The 25,257-nt window shown below is 39.8% G+C and overlaps 1 protein-coding gene and 1 pseudogene across 1 annotated transcript in view; both read left to right on the top strand.

The window, feature by feature from the left end:
• OTC (ornithine transcarbamylase) overlaps positions 1-25,257 on the top strand; it is a 60,490-nt gene that overhangs the window by 25,092 nt on the left and 10,141 nt on the right. The window contains exons 5-6 of the mRNA XM_004435039.2: positions 17,245-17,398; positions 19,544-19,666. Of these exons, the coding sequence (XP_004435096.1) occupies positions 17,245-17,398; positions 19,544-19,666 (277 nt within the window). The remainder of the gene's footprint in view (positions 1-17,244; positions 17,399-19,543; positions 19,667-25,257) is intronic.
• LOC147911950 (thymosin beta-4-like) lies at positions 2,485-2,603 on the top strand (annotated as a pseudogene).

Raw genomic sequence — 25,257 nt, 5'->3', positions numbered from 1 at the left:
ATCTTGCCACTGACTGGGATTATATTTACCTAATAATCCTGCTTTCACAAAAGTGAAATATACTTTATTCAAGAGCAAATATTACAGTCTGGTTAAGGGATGAAGCCAGGGGTACAGCCAAGAGAGAAATTTCAGGGGGGATCCTCCATATAAGACTAAGTGAATGATGGGGAATGAGTTGTGTGTGAACTAGTGGTTGGAAAACGGTACAGTTGGAGGAATAGCTGAGCATCCAATTAAGAGTTAAGGAGTGCAGATTGGCACCCAGAAAGAGGTCAGGGCCCAGAAATCAGTGGAGTGGGTGGGACCCCAAAAGCAAGAGACAAATAGCCAAGCATGGACTGAAAGCTGAGGATGAGTATAAACATGTTCTTTTCTGTGCTTGCTCTCCACACAACAATTCCCACTGTAAGTTCTTAGAGGAGGTCTACACAGATCCTGAGAAAGACAATCTGCTCACAAGTTCTAACATGATTGGGACCTTTTAGTCCATATAATTAGTTCCACTGCTACATGAATACATGGATACATAAAATCAGATCTATAGAATTATTTCTGATCATTCATTCTTATCCAAAAGACTCTACATGAAAATAATAGCTCCTCCTTAAAAGGTGTATGCAATGGACTTTTTGTACTATTACCGCTAAATCTTTGTAAAAATCTTACAAAGTAAGTATTATTGGCCCAATTTTATAGACAATGAAACCATGACTCAGAGAAGTAATGGAGCTCAGCAGCTAAGTTAGGATTTAAATCACGCTGTTTTTTTTAAGACCATGCTGTTGACTACTCCTACTGCCTCTTCTATACAGCCCATTAGAGAGAGAGTGAAATGAGTTGTGGAAAGCATTTGCTCATGTGTTACAAGGTCCCCAAGACCACCCCCATGTTTGATGACTCACCAGGAGGATTCACAGGACTCAACATATAATCATACTCATGGCTATGATTTATTACAGTGAAAGTAACCAATCAACACAAATCAACAAAGGGAAAAGGTGAATGTGGTGAAGTCTAAGGGAAACCAGGTGCAAGCTTCCAAGAGTCTTCTCCCAGTGGAGTCACTCAGGACACACATAGTCCCCTTGGTAACAAGTTGTGACAACATGCGTGAAATGTTGCCATTCAGGGAAGCTCCTTAGACACTCAGTGCCCAGTGCTTATATTGGGAGATAGTCACACAGCATCCTCTGTCTGATATGTACCCAAATTCCAGACTCCCAGAAGGAAAGCTAGTGTTCATTTTAAACCATATTGTTTTTAAAAACATTTTAGACTCAGTGAGCCACTCTTATCAGTCCTGGGAAGGGCAGAAACCCTCCCCAAATAGATGTTCCCAGATGCCATCCAAGGGCCAAACTTACAAGCAGAACTTTCAAAGTCAGGCCTGCTATGTTAACTCTTTTCTGTATAGCTTGCAAGTCATAAGACTTGAGATCTAGTTCAGGCTTTGCCACTTACCTACTCTGTGACCTCCGTAGGTGAAATTTCTCTGAATCTTAGTTTCCTTTTCTCTACAATGAGGGAGTTCTGATCCTTAAGGTCCACTTTATACTCTCAAATGCATGCAAATGTATTAGATATAAAGTCATAGTCCTTAAACAGAAGTGTGTCCCAATGTAAACTATGTCTAACAGATGCAGAGTAATTTGGAGCAGGGTAGAAATAGGAGGTAGAGAAGTTAATTTCAAGAGCTCTAAAACTAGTAAAAGAATTATGTTGTGGAACTTGTTAAAATGCAGAATTCTGGGCCCCGCACTCAGAACTTCTAATTCTGCAGGTTAGGGTTCAGACGGTGTCTGGGAATCTATATTTTAACAAGATCCCCAAATGATTTTGCTGCAAATGTGGCTGGACCACACTTTGAGAGACCCTGAATTGGGAAGTTGTGTAGTACTCCTGGGCTGTTGTGCTATCAATCTAGGCTAGCACGGTAGTGAAGGAAATGGTAAAGGGACAGCTAATAAAATATTTATATGGTTTCCCACTAACTGATTGTGAAGGGTAATTGATAGTGGAGGCAAAATGATTTCAGATTTGTTATTCTTAAAATATACATGTATATATTAGCACAAGCAGGAAAATGAAAGGAGTTTCTGCTTTGGGGAGAAAATGGTAGATTAGGTATTGAACATATTGCATTAAAGGTTGAATCTCCAAGTACCGATGTCCACAAGGCATTGGAGATAAAGACCTTGAGTGAAGTTGAGAGCTGGAAAAATATAAGCATAAACTCAGTGGTAGAAAATGAGCTCTAGGGTGTCATTGTGGGAGAATTGCAGAAGGATAAACCTTGAGGACAGGTGCAGTTAGGGAGGGGCAGGAAGAAATCGTCAGGGTACAAGGAAAATAAGGATAATGCTATATCAGAAGAGGCTGGAATGGGAGATGGGGGATACCAGACAGGGGGATAGAGTAGCTACTGTGGAAATCTGACTTTCTTTTGTGCACCCCATTACTGCTTAATCTGCCAAAATATCTGACAAACAAGATATGGCTGAGATTCAGAAATTCAATAAATCTAAATTGAAGAAGACAAGAGAAATCCACTGCCTTTCACAGAAGCAATTGGACAGGAGAAGCAAGGAAGTGAATCTTAATGACATCTACCCTGCTGATAGGCACCACACAATCCAGAGCAATTGCCTCCTTGCTTTTTGTAGAATTAAACTTTGTAAGATGCAAAGAGATGGGATGATGTTTAAATGACAGTGCTGGCCCTTTCAAATCAAGAGAATAGTGCACACCTGACACTGATTGACGGTGTTGATTCTCCATCTGCCTGTCTGGCTGCTTTGGGGGCCTGGTGGAACAAAAATGTGACTGCACATTGGTGGAAGAAGAACCTGAGGGGAAATACAGTGAATGTGGCAACAGAAAAAAAGTCAAAATTAGACCAGTCTCTTGAAAGCTGTTAAACGCAATTTCTAAAGTGTCACTTATTTATTCAAATGATTTAATTATTCATTTATTCTAAAATATTTATTGAAAGCCTAGTTTTTCTTCCAGGAATTGTTTTAGCACTGAGAACAAAATGCTGATCAAATCAAACAAAATTCTTGTTCAAGTGGAAATTATATTCTGGAGGGAGGAGGCTTTCACCAAACAAATAAATAAAGCATAAACAGAATAGCAGGTTGAAATAAGTGCTGTGATGAAGCTAAAGCACGGTGATCTGTGGGTGGGCTGGAGGCTGCCTTAGATTGGTGGTCAGGGAAGGGCTCTCTGAGGAGGTGACAGTTAAGAACTCATTGAAAAGACAGAGCCAGGTATGCAAAGCTGTGGGAAGAGCATCGCAGACAGAAAAAACTGCTGGATAAAAGCTTAAGGCAAGAAAAGCTTGATGTATTCAGAAACAGAAGGAAAGCCAGCAATGTTTTAAAATATGCAAATAAGCATATTTTAAGTCAGAATTTTTTTTTTAAAGTACCGGGCCAGCCCTGGTTGCCTAGTGGTTAAGTTCAGCATGCTCCATCCACTTCGGTGGCCTGGGTTTGGTTCCTGGGCATGGACCTACACCACTGTTTGCAGCCATGCTGTGCTGGTGGCCCACATACTAAAAACAATAGAGGAAGGTTGGCCTGGATGTTAGCTCAGGGAAAATCTTCCTCAGCAAACAAAAAACAGAAAACAAAGTACCCTTACAAGTTGGTCCTGTCTCAGCCACCAAAGGAAGGAAAAATATAATCAGATCAGGGAGTATAAAACCTAAATACACATTCAAAATAAAATGTATTGCTCTTTTCCTTCTTGATTACAATAATAAAACCTGTTCACTCTTCAAAATATTTGGGTGAATTCTCCTTAGCTAAGTATGAGTTGAGTGTTGTGTAATCAGAGGGTGCTAGTGGGGAGTGAAGGGGAGCACTGAGATGGAGCTGTCAGCTGATATTGTGGAGGAGCTGGTGTGTCTATGGTCCCTGAGATCACCCCCAGGTTTGACGATGATTTGTTAGAACTCACAGGACTCAGCATGTAATTGTATTCACGGCTAAGATTTATCACAAAAAAAAGGATACAAAGCACAATCAGCACATGGGCCCAAGTCGAGGGGAGACCAGGCACGAGCTTCCAAGTGTCCTCTCCCTATGGTGTCACACAGGACATGTTAATTCCCCCAGCGATGATTTGTGACAACACATATGAAATGTTGTCTACCAGGGAAGCCTATTAGAGACTCAGTGCCCAGAGTTTTTATTGGGGGCTGGTCACTTATGTACCCTCTGCCTGGCACATTCCCAAATTCCAGACTCCCAGAAGAAATGTAGGTGTTCAGCATAATCCATAGTGCTTATACAAACAGTTTAGGCACAGTGAGCCACCCTTATTAGTTCTACAAATGGTGGAAACTCTCCCAAAGTCTAAGTTCCCAGACGCCAGCCAAGGGCCAAGGGCTTGTAAGCAGGCCTTTAGAAGATAGCCATCTCAAGACTGCTATGTTAACTCTTTTCTGCACAACTGGGCTCTCATCTCTCTTCTGAATTTTGTGAAATGTCCTTTACCTACATATACTCTAACTGGTAAAGGAGTGTATCCTGTACTCATGGGAGGATTTGAGTTGTTTCCTCAGTTCAGTGTCGATCCCTATAGGGCCAGGCTTCCATCAGATAGAATCAACCATTACTCACATCCTTCTTTTGAGAAGTCCCTCTTAGCAACTCTTTTCTACCCCCTACCATATCAGAAAACACAAAACATATACATATATATTCAGTTAAATTTGCTTCAGATTTGAGGGTGTTTTCTCTGTCAATTCTCTGGTGCTCTACTGCGGTTTAGAGTTGGATATTCTATTTTTTTCTTTGCTCTGGGCTTGTCCTTTTAGTTGTAACACCAGAAGTGACACCTTAGCATGACTTAGATCACTGATTCTTTGGAAGTTTAAAATTGGATGGAACTTAGCAACAGCAGTGGGACATTATTACTCCAGCTTCAAGGCTTTCTGTTTCTTCCATAATGACAGCTGTTCATGCCTAATGCCCTGAGTCCACTATTGAAAGGTGCATAATAGCTTCACAGTCATTTTCACTTTAATGCAGTACTTAGTAATGTAGCTTCAGGAACCATGTGTATGAAAGGTTCCATATAAAACCAAGTAATGTAACGTTGTTCTACTCTAATTACTTTCCCTACAGATGTAATTTACTTATGGTAGTGATTGCTAAAATGTGTCCTGCCAATATAAAACTAGTAGAAAGGAAAATCAGCACAAACTACTGTATTCATTTCCTAAGGCTGCCATATAAATTACCACAAACTTGGTGGCTTAAAACAACAGAAATTTATTCTCTCACTGTTCTGGAGGCTAGAAGTCCAAAATCAATGTGTCATCAAGGCCACGGTCCCTCTGAAGGCTCTAAGGAAGAATCCTTCCTTGTCTCTTCCTAGTTTCTTGTGGCTCTCAGAAATCCTTGGCATTCCTTGGCTCGTAGCTGCATCATTCCAAACTTTGCCTCCGTCTTCACCTGGGCTTCTTCTCTGTATGTCTCTGTATATCCTCTCATCTTCTTATGAGGACATTAATCATTGGATTTAGGGCCCATCCTACTCCAGTATGACCTCATCTTAACTAACTACATCTGCAAAGACCTTTCTTCTAAACAAGGTCACGTTCTGAGTTTTCAGGTAGACATGAATTTGGGGGACACCATTCAAACCACTACACAACCACACATCCACATGCTCCTGCAACAACATGGAAGGGTTTCAAATCATTGTCATTCTGATAGCTCAAATAACGGAAGTTACAGAGGGATTTGTGGACGAGACACGGTCCTCAAGAGGAGTGACGCATTGTCACATTGAAAGGAATGATTTGAAAAGCTAAAAAAACTGTTATTAAGGTATTTATACCAATGATATTAACACCAAAAAAGGTAATCTTTCTTAGGTTTCTTAGTAAAATGTTTTAAAATACTGGCACCTAATGGGAAATATATACCTAATTAGGTACTAATAAATTGGTATCTAATAGGAAATATGATATCTCCATGAATCTTTACAGAGGTCACCAAGAAGCTGGTAGGCATGGCAGTTGTAAGTCCTTGTGTAAATGGTAAAAAAAGCCAGTCCTTCAAAGCACAAGCTATAATATATTCATAGTTTAGAGGCAGTTTGCCATAGTGTAAAGAGCAGGGGCATCAAAGCAGGCTTGGGATTCAGTACAAGTCACAGTTTATACCACATTGGCCCTGTGGTTTGGACCAGTTGCTTCTGAGTCCTAGGTTCCTCAGCTGCAAATTGGAGAGATGAATACTTTTCTCAATGAATACATGAGGATAAAGGACGTAATGCTTGTAAAGGACAGGCACACAGAAGAAATTCAAGCAATGTTGATTAAATCAAGTTACGGCCTAATTCAATCTCAGGGCAAGCTCTGACTCAATTCTGGCCATCTCTGTGGTCTCCTAGTCAGCTTACACTGACCTAACACTGAAATTCCTACAGCACATTTTGGAGAGGCCATTTTGAATGCCATCATGCCCTATCCATTTATCTCTGGAGTCCTCAAAACTAGGAACTAACATCTCAGTCAAAATAATCTGACCAGTATAGAAGCCTTCGTGAACAAATTGCACATGGCAATTTCATTCAACATCTCTGGGCTTCTTCCAACACCAGCCCATTTGAGAGGAGCCCATCGAGGTTTGTTGAAGGTATTATCTTGTTTCCTCATCATTCTGATATTGATATAACTAAAACTGTAACCTGGGTAGAAATACCAGAGCACTGGAATATTCCTCCTGGAGGGAGACTCAGTCAGCAAGTTATTCCTTGACCAATTTATACTGGGGATAAAGTCTATGTCTCCTCTAGGGCCTTGGCTGGCTTTGATAAAAAAATAAAAAGAAGAAACATCCATTTTTTAATGATTACAGGGTTCTCTATGGTGTCATTATGTACAGCCAAAAATTCTTGCCACTTTTTGCCAGTCAGCTATTCAACTGATAGGAGATATCATTGATAACAAACTGGAATTTAGAGGACACACAGTCTGATTCAAGGCAGGATGAAGAGAAAAAGGAAAAATGCACGGCAGGACCCTATGAGAATACAATTTGTTTGCCTTTGACTTTTGCAACACATTTACTATATTCCAATAGTTTAGGAACAAGTCGACTCCTTCTAAGAGCATCAGCATTGCTGTGATTTTCCATCTCATGGATATCCATGTTTGCTCTTAACATCTGGCCCAATACACTATTGGTGCCTTTTTTTTTTTTTTTTTTTAGTATCTGTTCACCCAACTACGCAGACTCTGCATCAGGACTTCCTGGGGCCATGGGGGACTTTGCTTATGGTACTTTTTGTTTTGTTTTGGCCTTCTGGGTGTTTTAGTTAATTCGTAAACAAATTTTGATCTTATACCAAAGGAAAAAAATATCAAAGAATAATAGAAACTTGAGGTTGGAAGAGTCTTTATGGGTTATTTAGATCAACCATCCTTTTCACGCCTCCTCCACACCATTCCTTCAAAATCATCCTTGAGCCTGTGTGCAAGTGTCCAGTATCAGGGCACTCTTTACATACTGAGCTATCTTGTTCCATTTTTATACAGCCTGACTATTCTGACGAGAGTTTATACAAACTGACTGAAAGTTCTCTTTTAAATTGAGTTGAGGGCTGGCCCCGTGGCTTAGCAGTTAAGTGCGCGCGCTCCGCAGCTGGTGGCCCGGGTTCGGATCCTGGGCGCGCACTGACGCACCGCTTCTCTGGCCATGCTGAGGCCGCGTCCCACGTGCAGCGACTGGAAGGATGTGCAACTATGGCATACAACCGTCTACTGGGGCTTTGGGGAAAAAGAAATAAATAAATAAAATTATTAAATTGAGTTGAAATTGGTCTTGCTATGACTCTTCTCAATGTTCTGTTTTTCAGGATCTTTATAAACTCATGCATTTTAATATATTTGAAGGTTTCAATTCACTGAAGTCATTATTCTTATTGATGCTCAAATTGTCCCCTATTTGGCCAATGTGATCTGTCTTCAAGTTGGCTACTGGGTCATTTTGACATAACTCTATTAGTCTTTGATAACTCCTTTGCTTTTTGATATGGCAAGATGTTCCAGACTCATCTCGCACACTTCTTTACCAAGGCCAAGAATTAGCCATTACTCTAAAAAGCCCTAGTTCATTCTCAATTACTTTCAAAATCATGTTTGGGAGAAATTTCCTTTTTCGAATGATACGGCTTTTTCTGGTTATTACAGTAATACTCCTTTTGGTAGAAAATGCTAGAAAATACTAAAAGAGATTAAAAAAATATAGATAGAACCACCAATATTGCTGTCATCCAGAAATAATCAATGTTAACATTTTATCTCCTGAACCACCTTTCCATTTAAAGTCCTATACCATACTTTTCCTTTTTCTAAACAGTAGGAAAAGATATGACAGGCAAAAATAGACCATGTGTTAAACATTTAGGCAAAATCAAGTTGAATAAATATTTTAACTTGTTAATTATTTTTAAAATACTAATATTGGCTATTAAATATTCAGAAGAAACTGATACGTGTGAGAAATTTTAAATTTAGGTAATTTGAATTTTGCAAAAGCTGTTTTGCTACCATTGTTGACAGATGCCCAAGTCTGCAAATCTGCAGGAATCCACTGGAGCCAAACAGAACTCTATATATTCAAGGGAAATGAAAAGAGACCAAAATGAAAAGTCATTACAGAGCCAGAGAGTATTTTTAACTTGTCAACCTTTCATTTGTAGGACATATAACAAAGCTCTTACAATGTTTAAAGCTGGGGTCTTAAATTGATGGAGAACTATATAAAGCCCAGATTACTGTTAATGGGCCTGTAAGTCCAGCTCTAGTTACCAGTTTGCCAGTGAAAAGGTTTTTTTTTAAAGATTTTTAGTAGCCTGGAAGAAGAAAAATAAGAATGGTGATTTCTCTAAGATTTATAGCAACTTGAAACATAAAGTAGAAAGCAACATCATCGACAAAATAATATGAACTAATTGTCCATTTAAAGGTTTTTAATATCTTTGTTTCCCCAAGTGATTTCAGTGTGAAAACAACCTGGGAGCTGGGAGCTGCTCTTCTTCCCCCATATCATTGATTCCACTTCTCCTTCGGCTTCTGTGGCTGAAGGATTGAAGTGGCATTTCTATCAAGCTTTGTTGTGTTTCCTTTAGCTCATAGATGCTTTAATGTCCAAGGGGCTTTCTGTGCCTATAGGAATATTTCCTACTCTTTGTACTTTGTTTACAGTCCAATATATTAATCTTATGAATTTATCAAACATTTAGCATATAGTTAAACATAAAATAGCAAACATCCCTCAGTAGTTCTCAAAGTGTGATCCCCAAACCAGCAGCATAAACAGTACCTGGGAACTTGTTAGAAATGCATATTCTTTTGGGCCCCAACCCAGACCTACTGAATCAGAAACACAACTGGCTGCATTCTAACAAGCCCTCCTGGTGATTCTGATGCATGTTCAAATTTCAGAACGATTGCTTTAAATATTCACATACTACTTATATAGCCAATAAATCAAATACATATTAAATGATCAAAACAAGTCTCCTCAAACGCTTAAACATTGATTGCAAACTTAATCAAATGCTTTCAAACATTTAACTTAATCACAAACCTAGCATTAGCATTTCAGATTTCCTTGAATGCTCTAAACATTTTAAGATGGAAAAGATACACATAAAATAGCACATTGATTACAGAGTTGATTAATATTTTAACAACAAAACTGGGTACAATGCTATTCATATCATAGATTTAATTTTGTTTTACATTCTTGTTCCTAGTTTTATTCTTATCCTTACATGGTCCTGGTATTTAAACTTCTATACATTGCTGGGTTGTCAGGAATTCAATAAGAGACCATTTTTATACCTTTTCAGTGTTTATGTAGTAATTCTATCAGACTGGAAAGAAAAAAAAAATGTCATCTCAGGAGGCTAGGAATTCAGGTTAAGTGGATTGCTGACCATTTAATTTTGGTTGGGTTGTGGGAACTGGTTGCTAAATTCAAGATGAATTAACTCAAGCTGCTGGCCACTAGGCTGAATATAATTTTATCACATAATTTCACTTTTTATCACGGGATCTATATTGGTTTCCTATTGCTGCTTTAACAAATTACCACAAATTTAGCGACTTAAAACAACACAAATTCATTATCTTATACTTCTGGACGTCAGAGGTCTCAAAATGAGTCCACAGGGCTGTGTTCCTTCTGGAGTCTCCAGGGGAGAATCCAATTACTCGCCCTTTTCAGCTTCCAGAGGCTGCCTACATCCTTTGGCTCATGGTTCCCTTCCTCCTTCTTCAAAGCCAGCTGCATAGCTATTTTGGGCCCACTCCAGGATAATCCCTATTTCAAGATCCTTAATTTAATCATATCTGCAAAATTCCTCTTGCCATGTAAGGTAACACATTCATAGCTTCTGAATATTAGGACATGGAAATCTTTGAGGGGGGGCATTATTCTCTCTACCATAGGATTTTTATTTCTGTTTTTCATATAAATTCTGATTTTTTAAAGAAATTAAAAGATGAGATATTCTTTAAGTTTTATTTGGTTTTAATCTCTGGCACTACATGACCCATCGTAATATTTTCATGATATATTAACCTAGCCTGGTTTCAATATTTTAAAATACATGCCTTTCTTATTCACATTTTTAAATAATTAGTTGGGTCATCAAGAGGTTTCATTCCCAGAGAGACAGGAAAGTGAGTCTGAAAATTTAGATTTCTTCTTCAGGACAGGTAACTAAGTTATTATTTTGGAATAAATAGTTGTATTGTCTTTCTAATTTGAAATTGTATATGGCAACTGGTGCTAGTTAACTGCTAGACTCCTCTTCTACTTCACTCTATATAAGACCACAAATGCTGACGAGGCCTGTCCATTTATATTATAGTTTCTACTACTTCTAGGATTATTTGGCTTATAAGTTATGTTCATTCTTTGTGGTTTACACACATGAAAAATGGTACATACCTATACTTTATGAACAGAAATATACTTAACAAAAACCCACAGAATACCTATCTGTATCTATACAGTTATATATAAACACTTTCCTACTTATTTAAGTAAATAAATTTAAATGTACCTGGTAATAGTCACTCTTCTTTGATATTACAATTATATTTTTGTACCTTTTCTTTATATTAACTCTTTCCTTATGAGCATCATGGCCTTTTACAAGCACAACTTGTTTTATTTGATGATTTTTATTACTATAAATGATCACAACTTGACAAATGGGAGCTCCTTTAAGTTGGTTCTTTTTCCTTTTAGCACTGCCCCTGACATTTTTTTTTTTTGATGAGGAAGATTGGCCATGAACTAACATCCATTAACAATCTTCCCCTTTTTTGCTGAAGAAAATTGGCCTTGAGCTAACATCTGTGCCCATCTTCCTCTATTTTGTATATGGGATGCTGCCACAGATGGCTTGATGAGTAGTGTGTAGGTCCACGTCTGGGATGTGAACCAGCGAACTCTGGGTTGCTGAAGCACACAAACTTAACCACCACGCCACCGGGCAAGCCCCAACCCCCTGCCATTTTTAAAATCACTTTTGCTTCCTGGCAACAGCAGGGTGTTAACAGACCTACACTGATTTTATCCTGCCCAAGGACATGAAATTGACTGTCCTCTAATAGTTGCCAGTTTCTTTTTTGTATAGAACAACATTAAGATCAAGATCAAACCTAGGGATACTTACAAGTATTGAGGGGTGGGGGGAGATTATAGCTAGTGCTACTGCCATGGGACTGCTCTTGGTAGTGACTGAGCTGAAAGGAAAATGCTTCCTTTATAGGTGTATAAGAGCTCGTTTTTTCCAGTATAACATATCATGTTGTTATCCCTTACTTTTCTTAGAATATGGGATTCCAGCTGCCACTAAGACTTTCCTCCTCGACATTGATCATTCTTTCACCCAGCAGCAGAGTATCTCACTCCCCTCCCACCTCTTCTCTCCCTCTATTTTCTAGGACAATGGTTCTCAGCCTTGTCTTCATATTGGAATGACTTGAGGAGCTTTAAAAATATTGATGTGAACCCCCCTCCATAGCTTCTAATTTAACCTTCCAAAGGGCAGAATATGGCATCAGGATTTTTTACAGCTCCACAGTGATATTAATGTGCAGCCAAGGTTGAGAATTTCTTTTCTAGGAGGTTTTGGGCAACCTCAATAAAGCAGACCAGGCACTCTCCCATGAGGTTATACCACAGAGGTTCCAGGGATACCAGCTCCACACTATAAACAGGGCAAGTAAATGCACGCTTGCCTTTTGACTGCTTTGCTTCAAGAGCTCTTGGGATTATTCAGGGGAGGGAACCACAACAAGTGCCCTTTTTCAATCTTTCTGAAAAGCTCATGTGTATAGGGCATTCACTTCTCCATTTGCTCCCCTAGTGTTTCCCTCTTTCAGCTTTATCTTTCTTTATTCTTTCCTAACTTTGCTCTAATTATTTCAAGGTTTTCAAAGGCCTTGGTTTCCTCATCTATGAGGTTAAGATTACGTTTATATGTGATACACGCTAAATCTAGCAAAACTCAACAACATGTTGTAAAGTTCATGAAAACCGTAAGAAGTTGGCAGTGCATGGTCCTAGCTCCCTAAAATTACTTGAGAGGCTACAATAGAAGTCAGATCTGTTTTTCTATGAGATTGCAGAAGGCCAACTGCAATGGTTAATCCAGATTTTTTATCCTATCTGTACACACTTTAGGAAGTGATACATATTTAAAGAAGTCCTTTGGGGTCAAACCCCTCTACCTCTCTCTCATAGGATTCTTGGTATCATAAAATCAACCAATTCTCCTGAAATAGGGAATTGATAATTGATTATAATTATAGACCTTATTGGGATATCTACCTCCATCTAAGCCAGCCCTGGTGATCTAGTGGTTAAGATTCGGCGCTCTTACTGCCATGGCCTGGTGTTGTTTCCGGGTCAGGGAACCACACCACCTGTCTGTTGGTTGTCATACTGTGGGAGCTTCCTGTTACTGTGATGCTGAAAGTGATGCCATCAGGATTTGAAATAGCACCGGGGTCACACATAGTGGACAGCTTTCAGACAGACTAGGAAGAAAGAACTGGCCACCCGCTTCCAAAAAAACTGACCATGAAAACCCTATGAATAGCAGCAGAGCATTGTCTGAAACAGTGCCAGAAGATGAGAGGATGACGCAAAAAGCCTGGGCAGGGTTCCGCTCTGCTGTACGCAGGGTCGCTAGGAATAGGAATCGACTTGATAGCACTAACAGCAAAAACCTCCATCTAAGTTACTTTCCCATGATAGAGTTAAAAGCCTGCTTTCTACAGTATGACACATCAGTATATCTGTACTGGGAAAGGAATTTGAATTAAGATCTCGAAGAAAGGGGAGAAGATTTAAAATTCTCTTGACATAAATAGCCTATGCCTTAGGACAGTGGTTCTCAAACTTTGAAAAGTTATCTGAGTTACTCGGAAAACTTGGTAAAAGTACAATGACCCAGATTCTACCCTATTTCAGGAGCTTGGGCCTCTGCAGTTTATTAGTTCTTCACTTAGTTCTGATATACACCCAAGTTTGGGAACCATTGCCTTAGGGCATCAGATAGGTCAGGGTAGCTGGTTACTCTAATGATAGGGGCCTTAATGGAAGGGAGTGGATTATTCATTCTCAGGATTTGAGATGCCTTTTTCCTTCAATTGAACTAGAAAGCACTTCCTGCCAATGATATTGTGGACAAAGTCCTCTGTCTTTGTGGGCTGCTATTTCTTGATTTTCCTTTTTTTTTTTTGGCCTGGTTAGGGTTCTAAGAAAAGAATGGATGGTACTTTCAAAAATATGGTGGCCTCCGGCCCCGTGGCTTAGCAGTTAAGTGCGTGCGCTCCACTACTGGCGGCCCGGGTTAGGATCCCAGGCGCGCACCGACGCACCGCTACTTCGGCCATGCTGAGGCCTCGTCCCACATACAGCAACTAGAAGGATGTGCAACTATGACATACAACTATCTACTGGGGCTTTGGGGAAGGAAAAAAAAGGAGGAGGATTGGCAATAGATATTAGCTCAGAGCCGGTCTTCCTCAGCAAAAGGAGGGAGATTGGCATGGATGTTAGCTCAGGGCTGATCTTCCTCACACACACACACAAAAATATATATATATGGTGGCCTCAATTCCCTCTTTATTAGGAGTCTCAAACTTTAATATGCAAATAAATCACCTGGAAACCTTGTTAAAAATGCAGAATCTGAGTCAGTAAATCCAGGTGGGGTCTTTGATTCTGCAGTTCTAACAAGCTCCCAGGTGATGCTGATGCTATTGATCTGAGGACGAGGTGCTAGCTTTGGTTCTCAACCTTGACTGCACATTGGAATCTCCTGGAAAGTTTTTAAAATTACTGATCCCTAGGTCTCACCCCTAAAGATTCTATTTTTTGATGTAATTGTTAGAGATTATGGCCTAGGCATCACGAGTTTTAAAAACTCTCCAGGTAACTTTTGGTGCAGCAAAATTTGAAAACCCCTAGGGGCCGGCTCAGTGGCATAGTGGTTAAGTTTGCGCACTCTGCTTCGGTGGCCCAGGGTTTGTGGGTTCAGATCCCGGGGGCAGACACACATACTGCTTATCAAGCCATGCTGTGGCGGCATCCCACATACAAAATAGAGGAAGATGGGCACAGATGTTAGCTCAGGGCCAGTCTTCCTCACACACACACAAAGAAATTGAAAACCCCTGTCTTAGTCAACCATCAAACATCACCTGTTTTGTAAGAGAAACTCTAACGTGGCTCTCTTATTCACCTCTTTCATGCTACAATATATACAATGTGATAAGATAGTTCAGAGCACTGGTTTCTAAATCTTGACTTCTCCACTGATGCCCTGCCATGAGAACTTTTCATCAGAAGTGGTAAAATAAGGAAAATAAAGACAATATAGTGAATTTCATAAAGTTAAATTAATTCAGTTTCAAGGATCATTCTTTGAGATTAGGTCATTCACATCTTTTTTGGTGTTAAAATGTCCTTTCTTTTATTAAATAAACATATTAACATATTATATGTATTTATTTGCTTATTTCTCATGCCCTTAATTTGCTAAACAGAAAGTTGGGAATCTTACGTTGATCTCCATATGTTTTTTGGAAATTTTGCTGATCCACGAAATCTGAGAACTATGAGTATGAGAAATCTATGAAAATTTGAAAAAAATCTGAGTCTAGAAAATACTGTTATAGAAATATGGTTTTCAATCTTTGATCCTCTAGTCCCTGGGGTCAAGGAGTTTTTTTAGTGGTCCTTGAATTTTATAAACACCAACAGTTTTCTATAGACTGAGTGAATAATATGTCTCAGACATACAAGAGGGACTCATTTTCCAAATATATATGATGATTAAAATACAAATTTATGAAGATCTTACTGAATACATACTAGCTTTAGTTTTTATGCATTCTCTTTTGACATGGTAGTAATATCTACTACTTTATCTCTTACTATGAACAAGGCATCATGCCATGCATTTTATATAGGTTATCTCATATAATCCTCACAATAACCCAATGGGATAGATATTGTTATTACTGTTTTACAGATAAAGAAACTAAGTCATAGAGAAATTAAATAACATGTCCAAGGTCACACAACTAGTAAGTTATAGATCCAGAATTAGAAGTCAAGACTAACTGGATACCTTGTAATCATGACTATATATTTAATATAACTACTATCATGAGAGGCTTTCCAAACTTTTTTGCCATTAAAAAGAGCTCCTTAAAACTGAAATGGTTAGAAGCCTCTGTTGTGGGGGTTTCCCTTTAAATTATAAGAAGAAACCAAGATTTAAACAAAAGGCCATCCTTGCTATTTTTGTAAAGCTGAAGCTTTAGCTGATGGGCCACTATCACTCTGACACATGGAGAGAACTTAAAATCTGGATCCTAGGCTCTCCTTCCAGATTTTTAGCATCTGCAAATTTGAGGCAATGTGTTATAATGGTAAGAACATGGGCTTTTGAGTTAAACTGACTTTGAATTGAATATAAGCTCCTCCAACTTAATTAGCTGTGTGATCTGGAGCAAGTTACTTAACCTCTCTGTGTCTTAGGTCCTTCAGCTATAAAATGCAAATAATACTCTCCGTCCTTCTGTGTGTCATTTGAATTCGTGGCCATGATTTGATTTGTCTTGTTTTCTTGGTGGATTTTTTATGTTGTATGGTGTTGAGCACTTCCTGTCTTTTTCAGAGATGCTGATAGCTATGCAGAGTGCAGGGACAAAGGCCAAACGCCTTCTCAGGCTCAGCCCCTGAAAGAGCTCATTGCTGGCTGAGTCACTTCAAGTTCACTGAGAAGCAGACTCCAAGATGGAATTAGACACGCAAGAGGTGTATTGGGGGAAACAACTGTGAAGGATTAAGGAGAGAGGAAGCAAGAGTAGGCAGGAAGAGCCTTCAGACCACAATGCAGGTCTGACCCCAGTGAAAGGAGAGGAGGAAGGAAAGATTAGGGTAGAAAGAACCTCAGACTGCAGCAGAGCTCTAAGCAAGTCTCAGCCAGGCTGATGGGGATCCCCAGAGCAAAGACCACCCATCAGAGAAGTCCCACTTCAGGCAGAATGGCCCAGCTGTGGAACCCCCCAACACATTCAGTCATTGATGGCAGCAGCCTGGGGAGAGTGTGGCCTCAGTGGGAACAATGCAGCTGATCCCAAACGTATAGCAGCTGGGGTCTGTCAGCTAATAGCACTCCTCCCAGAAGGTTCTCTCTTGGAAGGCAATCTGTGCATGCACCTCCATGGCTGCCACATTGGTACTTTCAACTCTATAGTGAAAATGTATATTTTGTATATTTGTCTGTGGGAAGATGCAAAGGAAAATTAGCCACATGCCAGGTCATTAATGTTTCTCTGTATATCTTGTTTTTGGTCTTGTCCATTTTAACTTAACCAACTGCCACTTAATTATAATTCATCAGCATGACTGCTAGGCCCACAATCGATGCCTTATCTCTATAAAAAATAGTAAAATCAGTGGTCACTGGATAAGACAGCAGTAGAACAATATCCGGCTTCTGTAATGACTATATTTTTAATATTAGCTTTTAAATCTGTCATGTTGATAGGTAGTTCTAACTTAGTAAAAATTTTAGTTTATTAGCATTTCTTATTACTGTTTAAGATCTTGTATTAAAGAAGGAATTATTAAGCATAATTAACTTAGATTATCTTTTCTTGGTTGGCTGCAGTGTGTTGTCTAGCATGACAGATGCAGTGTTGGCTCGAGTGTATAAACAATCAGATCTGGACATCTTGGCTAAAGAAGCATCCATCCCAATCATCAACGGGCTATCAGATTTGTACCATCCAATCCAGATCCTGGCTGATTACCTCACGCTCCAGGTTGGCTTATTTCTTTGCCTTACACAAGAGCAAAATCAATAAATACTTCCTGAGTAGCTCTAAATGGAACCATTCAAATCAAGGTATTGGTGTTTTGTTTTTCAATATCATCTTGGCAAAGAATTATAGCATATATGTGCATATTAGATATTCAAGGAAGACAGGGCATTGTTAAAAACAGATTATAAGATCCTTCTGTTCTCAACTCTATACCCAACCTCTTTTAGCCCCTCTCTCATCCCCTGTGCTTTCAATCACTTTGCTTCTTGGTGCCATATTTAACACAATGGATCAATAGGGAATGCTGGAGCATACAGAATGCAAAAGCTTTATGTAATCCTACATATATCAGGCTCTGTGGCTTGGGAGTGAAGACTGGTGGAATGTGCTCTGAATATTCAAAATGGCCAATTACCAAATCACCTTCTGAGAAACAGGCCATTTTCAATAATTTTAATAAACTGATTGTTTAAGACTGGAGTTAAGAACATGCAGAATTTGGGGCCAGGCCAGTGGCGTAGCGGTTAAGTGCGTGCACGCCGCTGTGGCGGCCTGGGGTTCGGATCCCGGGCATGTACTGATGCACTGCTTGTCAAGCCATGCTGTGGCGGTGTCCCATATAAAGTAGAGGAAGATGGGCACGGATGTTGGCCCAGGGCCAGACTTCCTCAGCAGGAAAAAAAAAAAAAAAGAGGAGGATTGGCGGCAGATGTTAGCTCAGGGCTGATCTTCCTCACACACACAAAAAAGAACATGCAGAATTTATAGAATTGAGGCCCAAATTTAGCCATGTCCCCCAAAATTAGGAACTTGAATAACTTTGAAAGATTCATCTTGTTTGGTTTGCCACAGCCAATGTACATGGTCTTGCTACTGGGAATCCTCACAACCATGGTTTCTGTGTCTATGGACTATTCTGGGGAGACGGGCAAACTGGATAGGTCCATATTCCTCCTCATTTGAATAAGCTACACATATATAAATGTGAGGTTAAATTCAAAATGAAACTCTTTGGTGATAAGGATAAGATTCATGCAGAGAAGATGATACAATGATGTTAGATGCCAAGTGGCTGTTTGCGGGTGTGGCTTTACATATGCACCAGATCATTTAATGCTCCCCCCGGGGCTTTATCATTACTAGATTATAAATTCATTCAGGGACAGTGAAATGTCCTATTCATCATATTGTCCCCTGCAGGACCTGGTGCAATGCCTTTATATAGGAAATATTCAAAGTAGGAGTTGAATGAATAAAGAGCAGCTTATTAAGAGCATGGAATCTAAATCAGATGGACCTGAATTTAAATCCTAGTTTAGCCACCTAGTAGTTCTGTAATCTCCAAATTACTTAGCCTTTCTCTTTTTTAATTTTATCTTTATAAATATATAAAATATATGAAACCTATAAACACTTCAAGAAAAACAAAACAAACACCTATGTGCCCTATACACAGTTGTCAAACCTTACTTTAGAATTTTTTGTTTTTAAATAAAATATTACAGATAGAGTTGAAGTTCACTGTGTAACTCTCCTTGATCCCATTTCCTCCCACCCCACAAAGAAATTATTATCCTGATGTTTGAATTTATACTTCCCAGGCATGTGTTTATACTTTAACTATACATGTCTATATCCATAAACAACCAAGAGTATTAATGGGCAAGTTTTTCAACTTTATATAAATGAGAACATACTCAACTACCATGCTACACTGTTCTAGGTGCATTGTATTTCACCTTTCTTAAAACCAGTGAATGTAAGCTCCATAAAGGCAGTGATTTTTTGTCTCCTTTGTTCATTGTTATATCTCCTAGGGCCAAAGAAAGTGTCTGGACAGCGATGGTGCTCAATTTGTTGAATAAATGAATGAATACAACAAAAATTCAGGCTTGAAATGTATGAAAATATGAATCTCTGTATGAGTTCATATGATGTCTTGGTTTAAGACATTATGACATTGTGCTATTTTTTTATTGTACATTCATGCTATTGAATTGCTCTGGATAATGCAAAAAAACCCAGTAGTGCATTCCAACAAAGCATTAGAATTGAGGGAAGACTGTTTCCTTTATTTTAACCCTAATAATTGTTTCACATAAATGGACTTCCTCCCGGATGTAATGTCCATCCCTTGTCTTTTAGGAACACTATGGCTCTCTGACAGGCCTTACCCTCAGCTGGATTGGGGATGGGAACAACATCCTGCATTCCATCATGATGAGTGCAGCAAAATTCGGAATGCACCTTCAGGTGGCTACTCCAAAGGTAGGGAAACTTTCTGCCTTGAGACTAACCCCCTCTAAAATCATCCCCAGAAGCAACTACCCAGTGAAAAAAAACCTCTCTTCCATTCAAGGAGAGCACAGGTGAAGCCACAAAATTTAGGTTATGTTACCAGCCCTACTATTATAGCTATCTGGCCTCTTGCGTGCCCAATTTCCCCCCTCTACAATAAGAAAGAGTCTTGGCTGATGCCTTCATCCTGTGAGTCTGTGTTAAAAGCATGTCTGAATTATCCCTTTGAATGTCCTGAAACCAGCCATTATGATGACTGGCATCCTTGTGCATTGCTACCGCAAAGGTGAAAAAAGCAATGAAATCCACACAGCATAGAATTCCCAAGGTAGGGGGAGGATGCTGTCATTTTTCTAATACCACAATTTGGTAGAAAAATGTCAATCTAATGTGAGTCTGTGTTAAAAGCATGTCTGAATTATCCCTTTGAATGCCCTAAAACCAGCCATTATGATGACTGGCATCCTTGTGCATTGCTACCACAAAAGTGAAAAAAGCAATGAAATCCAGACAGCATAGAATTCCCAAGGTATGGGGAGGATGCTGTCATTTTTCTAATACCACAATTTGGTAGAAAAATGTCAATCTAATGTGAAGGTCACAGTGATGGTATCTACACCAGCTTAGTGTTTCAAAACTCAACTCCAGGGGCTCTTCAGCTTTTTGAATCCGAGTCCCACGTGGCTGTGAAGATGACTCCTGCATACTTCCTACCCTGCTAATCTCTCACAGAACGTACAAGAAGTATGACTTCTTTCATAGGTCCAAAGTAACCCTTTGATACACAAGAAACTGGTAATAGCTGTTGCCTCTGAGAAGGAGAACTGGGAAGTTCAAGGATAGAGATAGGAGGGAGACTTTATTTTCATGGTATATACTTTTATATGGTTTGAATTTCTTAAGATGTAAATGTTTTACCTACATAATAACATAAATCCATCAATAAATACATCAAAATAAACAAGTGCAGATCCCCCTAGGAGAAGCCCTAAGTTAAGATAACCCCAGGCTCATACAAAATAAATAGGCCTTTTAGAGGATAAAAATAAACCCTACAAGAGACTCAAACACAAATCAGTCCTGAAGGATCCGCACAGAATCTTTTAAATATCCCATCTCTACTGAATTGTTTCCCCCTTTATGTTTCTCATTGGCTACTAATATCCTATCAGGAGTCTTTTGAAGAGAAAAGTCCCCTAAATAGAAACCGTTTCAGAAACAAAGTAAAAGATAGAAGTGACCATCTCACTAAGAGACGACTATTCACAATTATTGTGCACCAGTGTGTTTCTGACCAAGCATGTGTTTACTCTTATCTCAGTAGTCACTGCTGTGGTTCATTCTGATACACTAAGGCATCCAGAGGTGAATACATGAGGCCTAAAAATTCCTCCCTGCTTCTACTTCTTGAGTTTGAGATGTTTATTTGCCAATCACTGGGAACATGAATTACACAATGTGGATCAGTAGATGAATTTCTCCAATAGCGAATACCCAAATCCTGAGGCTCTCATGCACTCTTCACCTGCCACCCTACCAACGTCTTGGGCCAGGTTCCCCCACAAAGAGGACCCCCCCATGAGGATTTGTGTACAAGTGATTTATTAAAGAAGTACTCCAAAAGGAGACCTATAGGGGAATAGGGGGAGCAGGACAGAGAAAGGGAAGAATCTAAGCAAGGGTGCCATTTATAGTACAAACTCATCCTGGTTTGCCCGGGACTGAGGGATTTCCGGGTACATGGGACTATCAGTGCTAAAACTAGGAGAATCCCAGGCAAACCAGGATGATTTGGTCACCCTAGTGCCATGTCAGGAACAGTCCCACAGCAGGGATTTTCAGCGTGATCCCACAGATGAGCTCTGGAGTGTAAGTTATGCCCCAGAGTTGTCCCAACCTGAGGCAAGGAAGGTGGGCTTTCATCCTTTGAACCGGTTATTGGTCAAGGGCAGAAAGCGGAGGGGGGTGGTAAATCCTCTGGCACTTTTGGCAGGGAAAGCAGCCGGGTAGCCAGAGGGCAGTCTTCTGGAAGCAGAGCTGCAAGTGCTAGGTGTTAAAAGCACACTGAAATGGGGAGAGGGAGCAAAAGCTGTAAAACGAGATCCTCTGATGGCATCTGGGTAGAGCACCAGCATTGTCTGCTGCATCCTGCCAAAACAAAACCAAACAAAATGCTTTTCCCTAGTGTTCTTGCTGAACCAGTTTGAGTCAATGCACCCTGCTTCCTTAGTTTGCAAGAGCTGCCATAACAAATTACCACCAACTGGGTGGCTTAAAACAACAGAAATTTATTGTTTCACAGTTCTGGAGACTAGAAGTTCAAAACCAAGGTGTTGGCAGGGCCACATTCCCTCTGAAGCCTCTAGGGGAGGATCCTTACTTGTCTCTTCCCACTTCTGGTAGCTCCAGGTGTTCCTTGCCTTGTGGCTGCGTCACTCCAATCTCGGCCTCCATCTTCTTCCCTTTATGTCCGTGTTTCTCTGTACAAATGTCCCTCTTCTTATGAGGACACGAGTCATATTAAATTTAGGACCACCCTAATCCAGTATGACCTCATCTTAACTAATTACATCTGTAAAGACCCTACTTCTAAATAAGGTCACAATCTGAGGTTCTTGTTGGGAATGCATTTTTGGAGGATACTGTTCTATGTAATACACTTGCCATAGAAGAAATGGCAGGCATAGGCAACAGCATATATTGGAAGCCACCCTATTATAGTAGACTTTGGGGACTCAGAGAGAGAACTCTTACAACAGATAATTCTCCTTCATTTAGCATGTACCGAAATAAAGCATCAGATCTGACATGTGCTTAAGGCGCTTCTTTTTCACTTTACGGGAAGAGTCAGCACACTCTCACTACAAAGCTAGTTTGAAGAAAGGCTCTGTATTAATGCAAACTATTATTGCATTTAGTTTTTACAGATAAAATATACATTAACAATAATTATTCCCTGCTATACGGTGTTTTTGGTAAGGCTTTATTCTGTTGGAGAAATATATGATTTAAACATTTTATTGCATGTCAGAGATGTTTTATTAACATCAAAGGAAAAAAACTCCAATATTACAGAGTAATTTCACTATTGTTCTTATGCAGAAACTCATTTAAATGATAAAGAGTATTAAAACCTGGTTAAACCTTGGTGGGAGTAAGAGTTTTAAAAAGTCTTCTGGAAAGTCTGATAGTGCAGAAGTTGTTCCATCAATTTATAAGTAAACCTATTTAAAGATAAAGCTAGGAGATTTATTGTAAATTTAAGAAGCACTGAAAAGGTTCAGGCCATAATTAATCTATTTCCCCATTCTTTACCCAAGAATAACTTACACGTTCAAGAAAACATAATTTTGTCCTTGATTGTAAAATTGCTCCATAAACTATTGATGGTAATAATTTTAGCATTGTTCTAAGTGAATATTTAGACTGCACAGGGTTTGTTAATCACCTTATTTGTCTGGTTTTAAGATTTATGTAAAAGCCAATGAGTGATTTAGTATTGAAAGCTGAGCAGTGAGTAAAAAATTCCTCTTTGTATTCTCAATCACAGCCCAGTGCATGCAAGGTTGGGTGATTTTCTAATTTCCAAACCTCTCTGTTGGTTCTCTAAGTATGTATTGATCTTTCTCTAGGAATGATTATACTTAGGGAGTATAAAACCTGCTCCCCAAAGGGAAGGTTAAATTTTCAGGGCAGGAAGCCCATGAGGTAATAGCCAAGTCTCTGCATTTATGTTTACCAGTATGAACAGTCACAACATTAGTTACTAAATTAGCAAGCCTTTATTAATTACCTTTCCCAAATCCCAATGAACAAAGCTCCAGAATTTATGGCTATTCGAGGGTGGTAAAGGTGCTAAAATGTCTGTGGCCATCATCATCAACATCTGAGTAGTTTCTTTCCTTAAGAATTGTGTAATGAGAAAAGGAACTATGGTAGACAATCATCTGCAAATAAACACAATTATTAAATGAATAAACCTGAGCATGCCTGTTGCGGGTTGAGTTTCCTGAGAATCAGACTCTGAGACAGGGTTTAGCGTGCAGGATGTTTATTGAGCCATGTCTTTGGTATCAACACCTGTGGAAGGGAGAGGACCGAAGCAGGAGTGGGCAGAGGGAGAAGCTGAGCTGTGATGCAGGCCCAACAACAGCCTCGGCTGACCTTGTGGAGAGTTCTAGATCTGAGATGGCCATTCAGACCTGTCCCAAGTTGGGAGGAGGGAATCAGGTTTTCATACTCTCCTGACAATCAGTCATTAAATGTAGGTCACTCTGGAAGGGTACGTGACCTTCGGGGAGTGGTCTCTCTGCAGCTGAGACAGTGCTCATAGAGGGCTGACAGCTGAAAGCCATCTTCCGGCAGCACGCCCAGCAGCTGGGGGAATAAATCGTTTATTCATGAAGGGGGATCTGGGTGGCACATCACAGTGTCCACCACAATGCCCTACTGAGAATTTATAAAAACTAACTCATAATAAATGCTAAGATTTCAGGACAATGAGAAGGATGGAGGAAGGTGAGAATAATTACAGTGTTTGGACTGACAAGACTTCCATATGGAGGGTCTGGAGGTGAGGCTGGGCTAGAGTTTTGACAAAGGAGGAGCTGACATGTTCCAATGAAGACACCCAGGAGGGGAGAGAGGGGGAGGTGTTCAAGGGTGAAAGGCTGTGATAGCAGAAAAGGGCAAGACATGTACAGGGATGGTAATAAGATTGGCTTTCCTTCAGCAAGATGTTGAGAAGAATTAAAAGAGACAGAAGCAGGGGATGTCGGTGGGGAGCCTTGCTACTCTTAATTAGCTTCGACTAAAGAAACAAGTAGTAAACATTGAAGGCTTCAGAGAAAACAATTCTTGCTGCTGTGCATGGAACAGATTGGAGGGTGAGGATGGAGGCAGAGGGACTGCCTGTGGGGTCTGGAATAGCTTGGCGGGCTTTAGCTGCTCCCATAATGCCTCACCTAGAGTTGAGACTAGGATGAGCAAGCAAGGCGCCTATGGTGCAAAATTTGTGCTTGCATGACTCTGACAGTGAGCGCCTCCTTAGGTTTTCTGCCCTAGGCACCTCGCTTGCCTCACCCAAGTCCCGACCTTGCCCTCACCAAAGCATCCCAAACAAATATATTTTAGCAAAAACAGTATACTTGCTGTGTAAATGCCATTTCAAAGCAAGCACCCTGCACTCACAACACTTGCTGGTGTGTGCAAAAGAATAAGATGTGTGCATGAGGACTGTTAGTATTTAGCTGGGGTGGTCAGGGAAGGTTTTTCTGAGGAGGAAATGCCAAGACCTGAAAGTGTTGTTCACATGGAGTGGGTGGGGAAAAGCATTTCAGATAAAAAAGCATTAAAAAGAAAAAGCTCGTGAGAAAATTCTGAGACAAAAATGCATTAGGTTGTAGAATTATGTATATAATCCTCTTAAGCTCTTAGAGGAACAAGAAGAGGTGTTTCTACCAACAGCTAGAAAGCACCACACCCTGTTTGTCTTTGTGACTAAAGAGATCAAAGATTTTAAAAGAAAAATGGGGCAATTGGTTACCTTTTTAAATTCTAAA

The sequence above is a fragment of the Ceratotherium simum genome, chromosome X, assembly GCF_057802395.1.
Source record: "Ceratotherium simum simum isolate JZ-2026a chromosome X, ASM5780239v1, whole genome shotgun sequence".
NCBI classification, from domain to species: Eukaryota; Metazoa; Chordata; class Mammalia; order Perissodactyla; family Rhinocerotidae; genus Ceratotherium; species Ceratotherium simum.
This window is presented reverse-complemented; position numbering and strand designations above follow the sequence as displayed.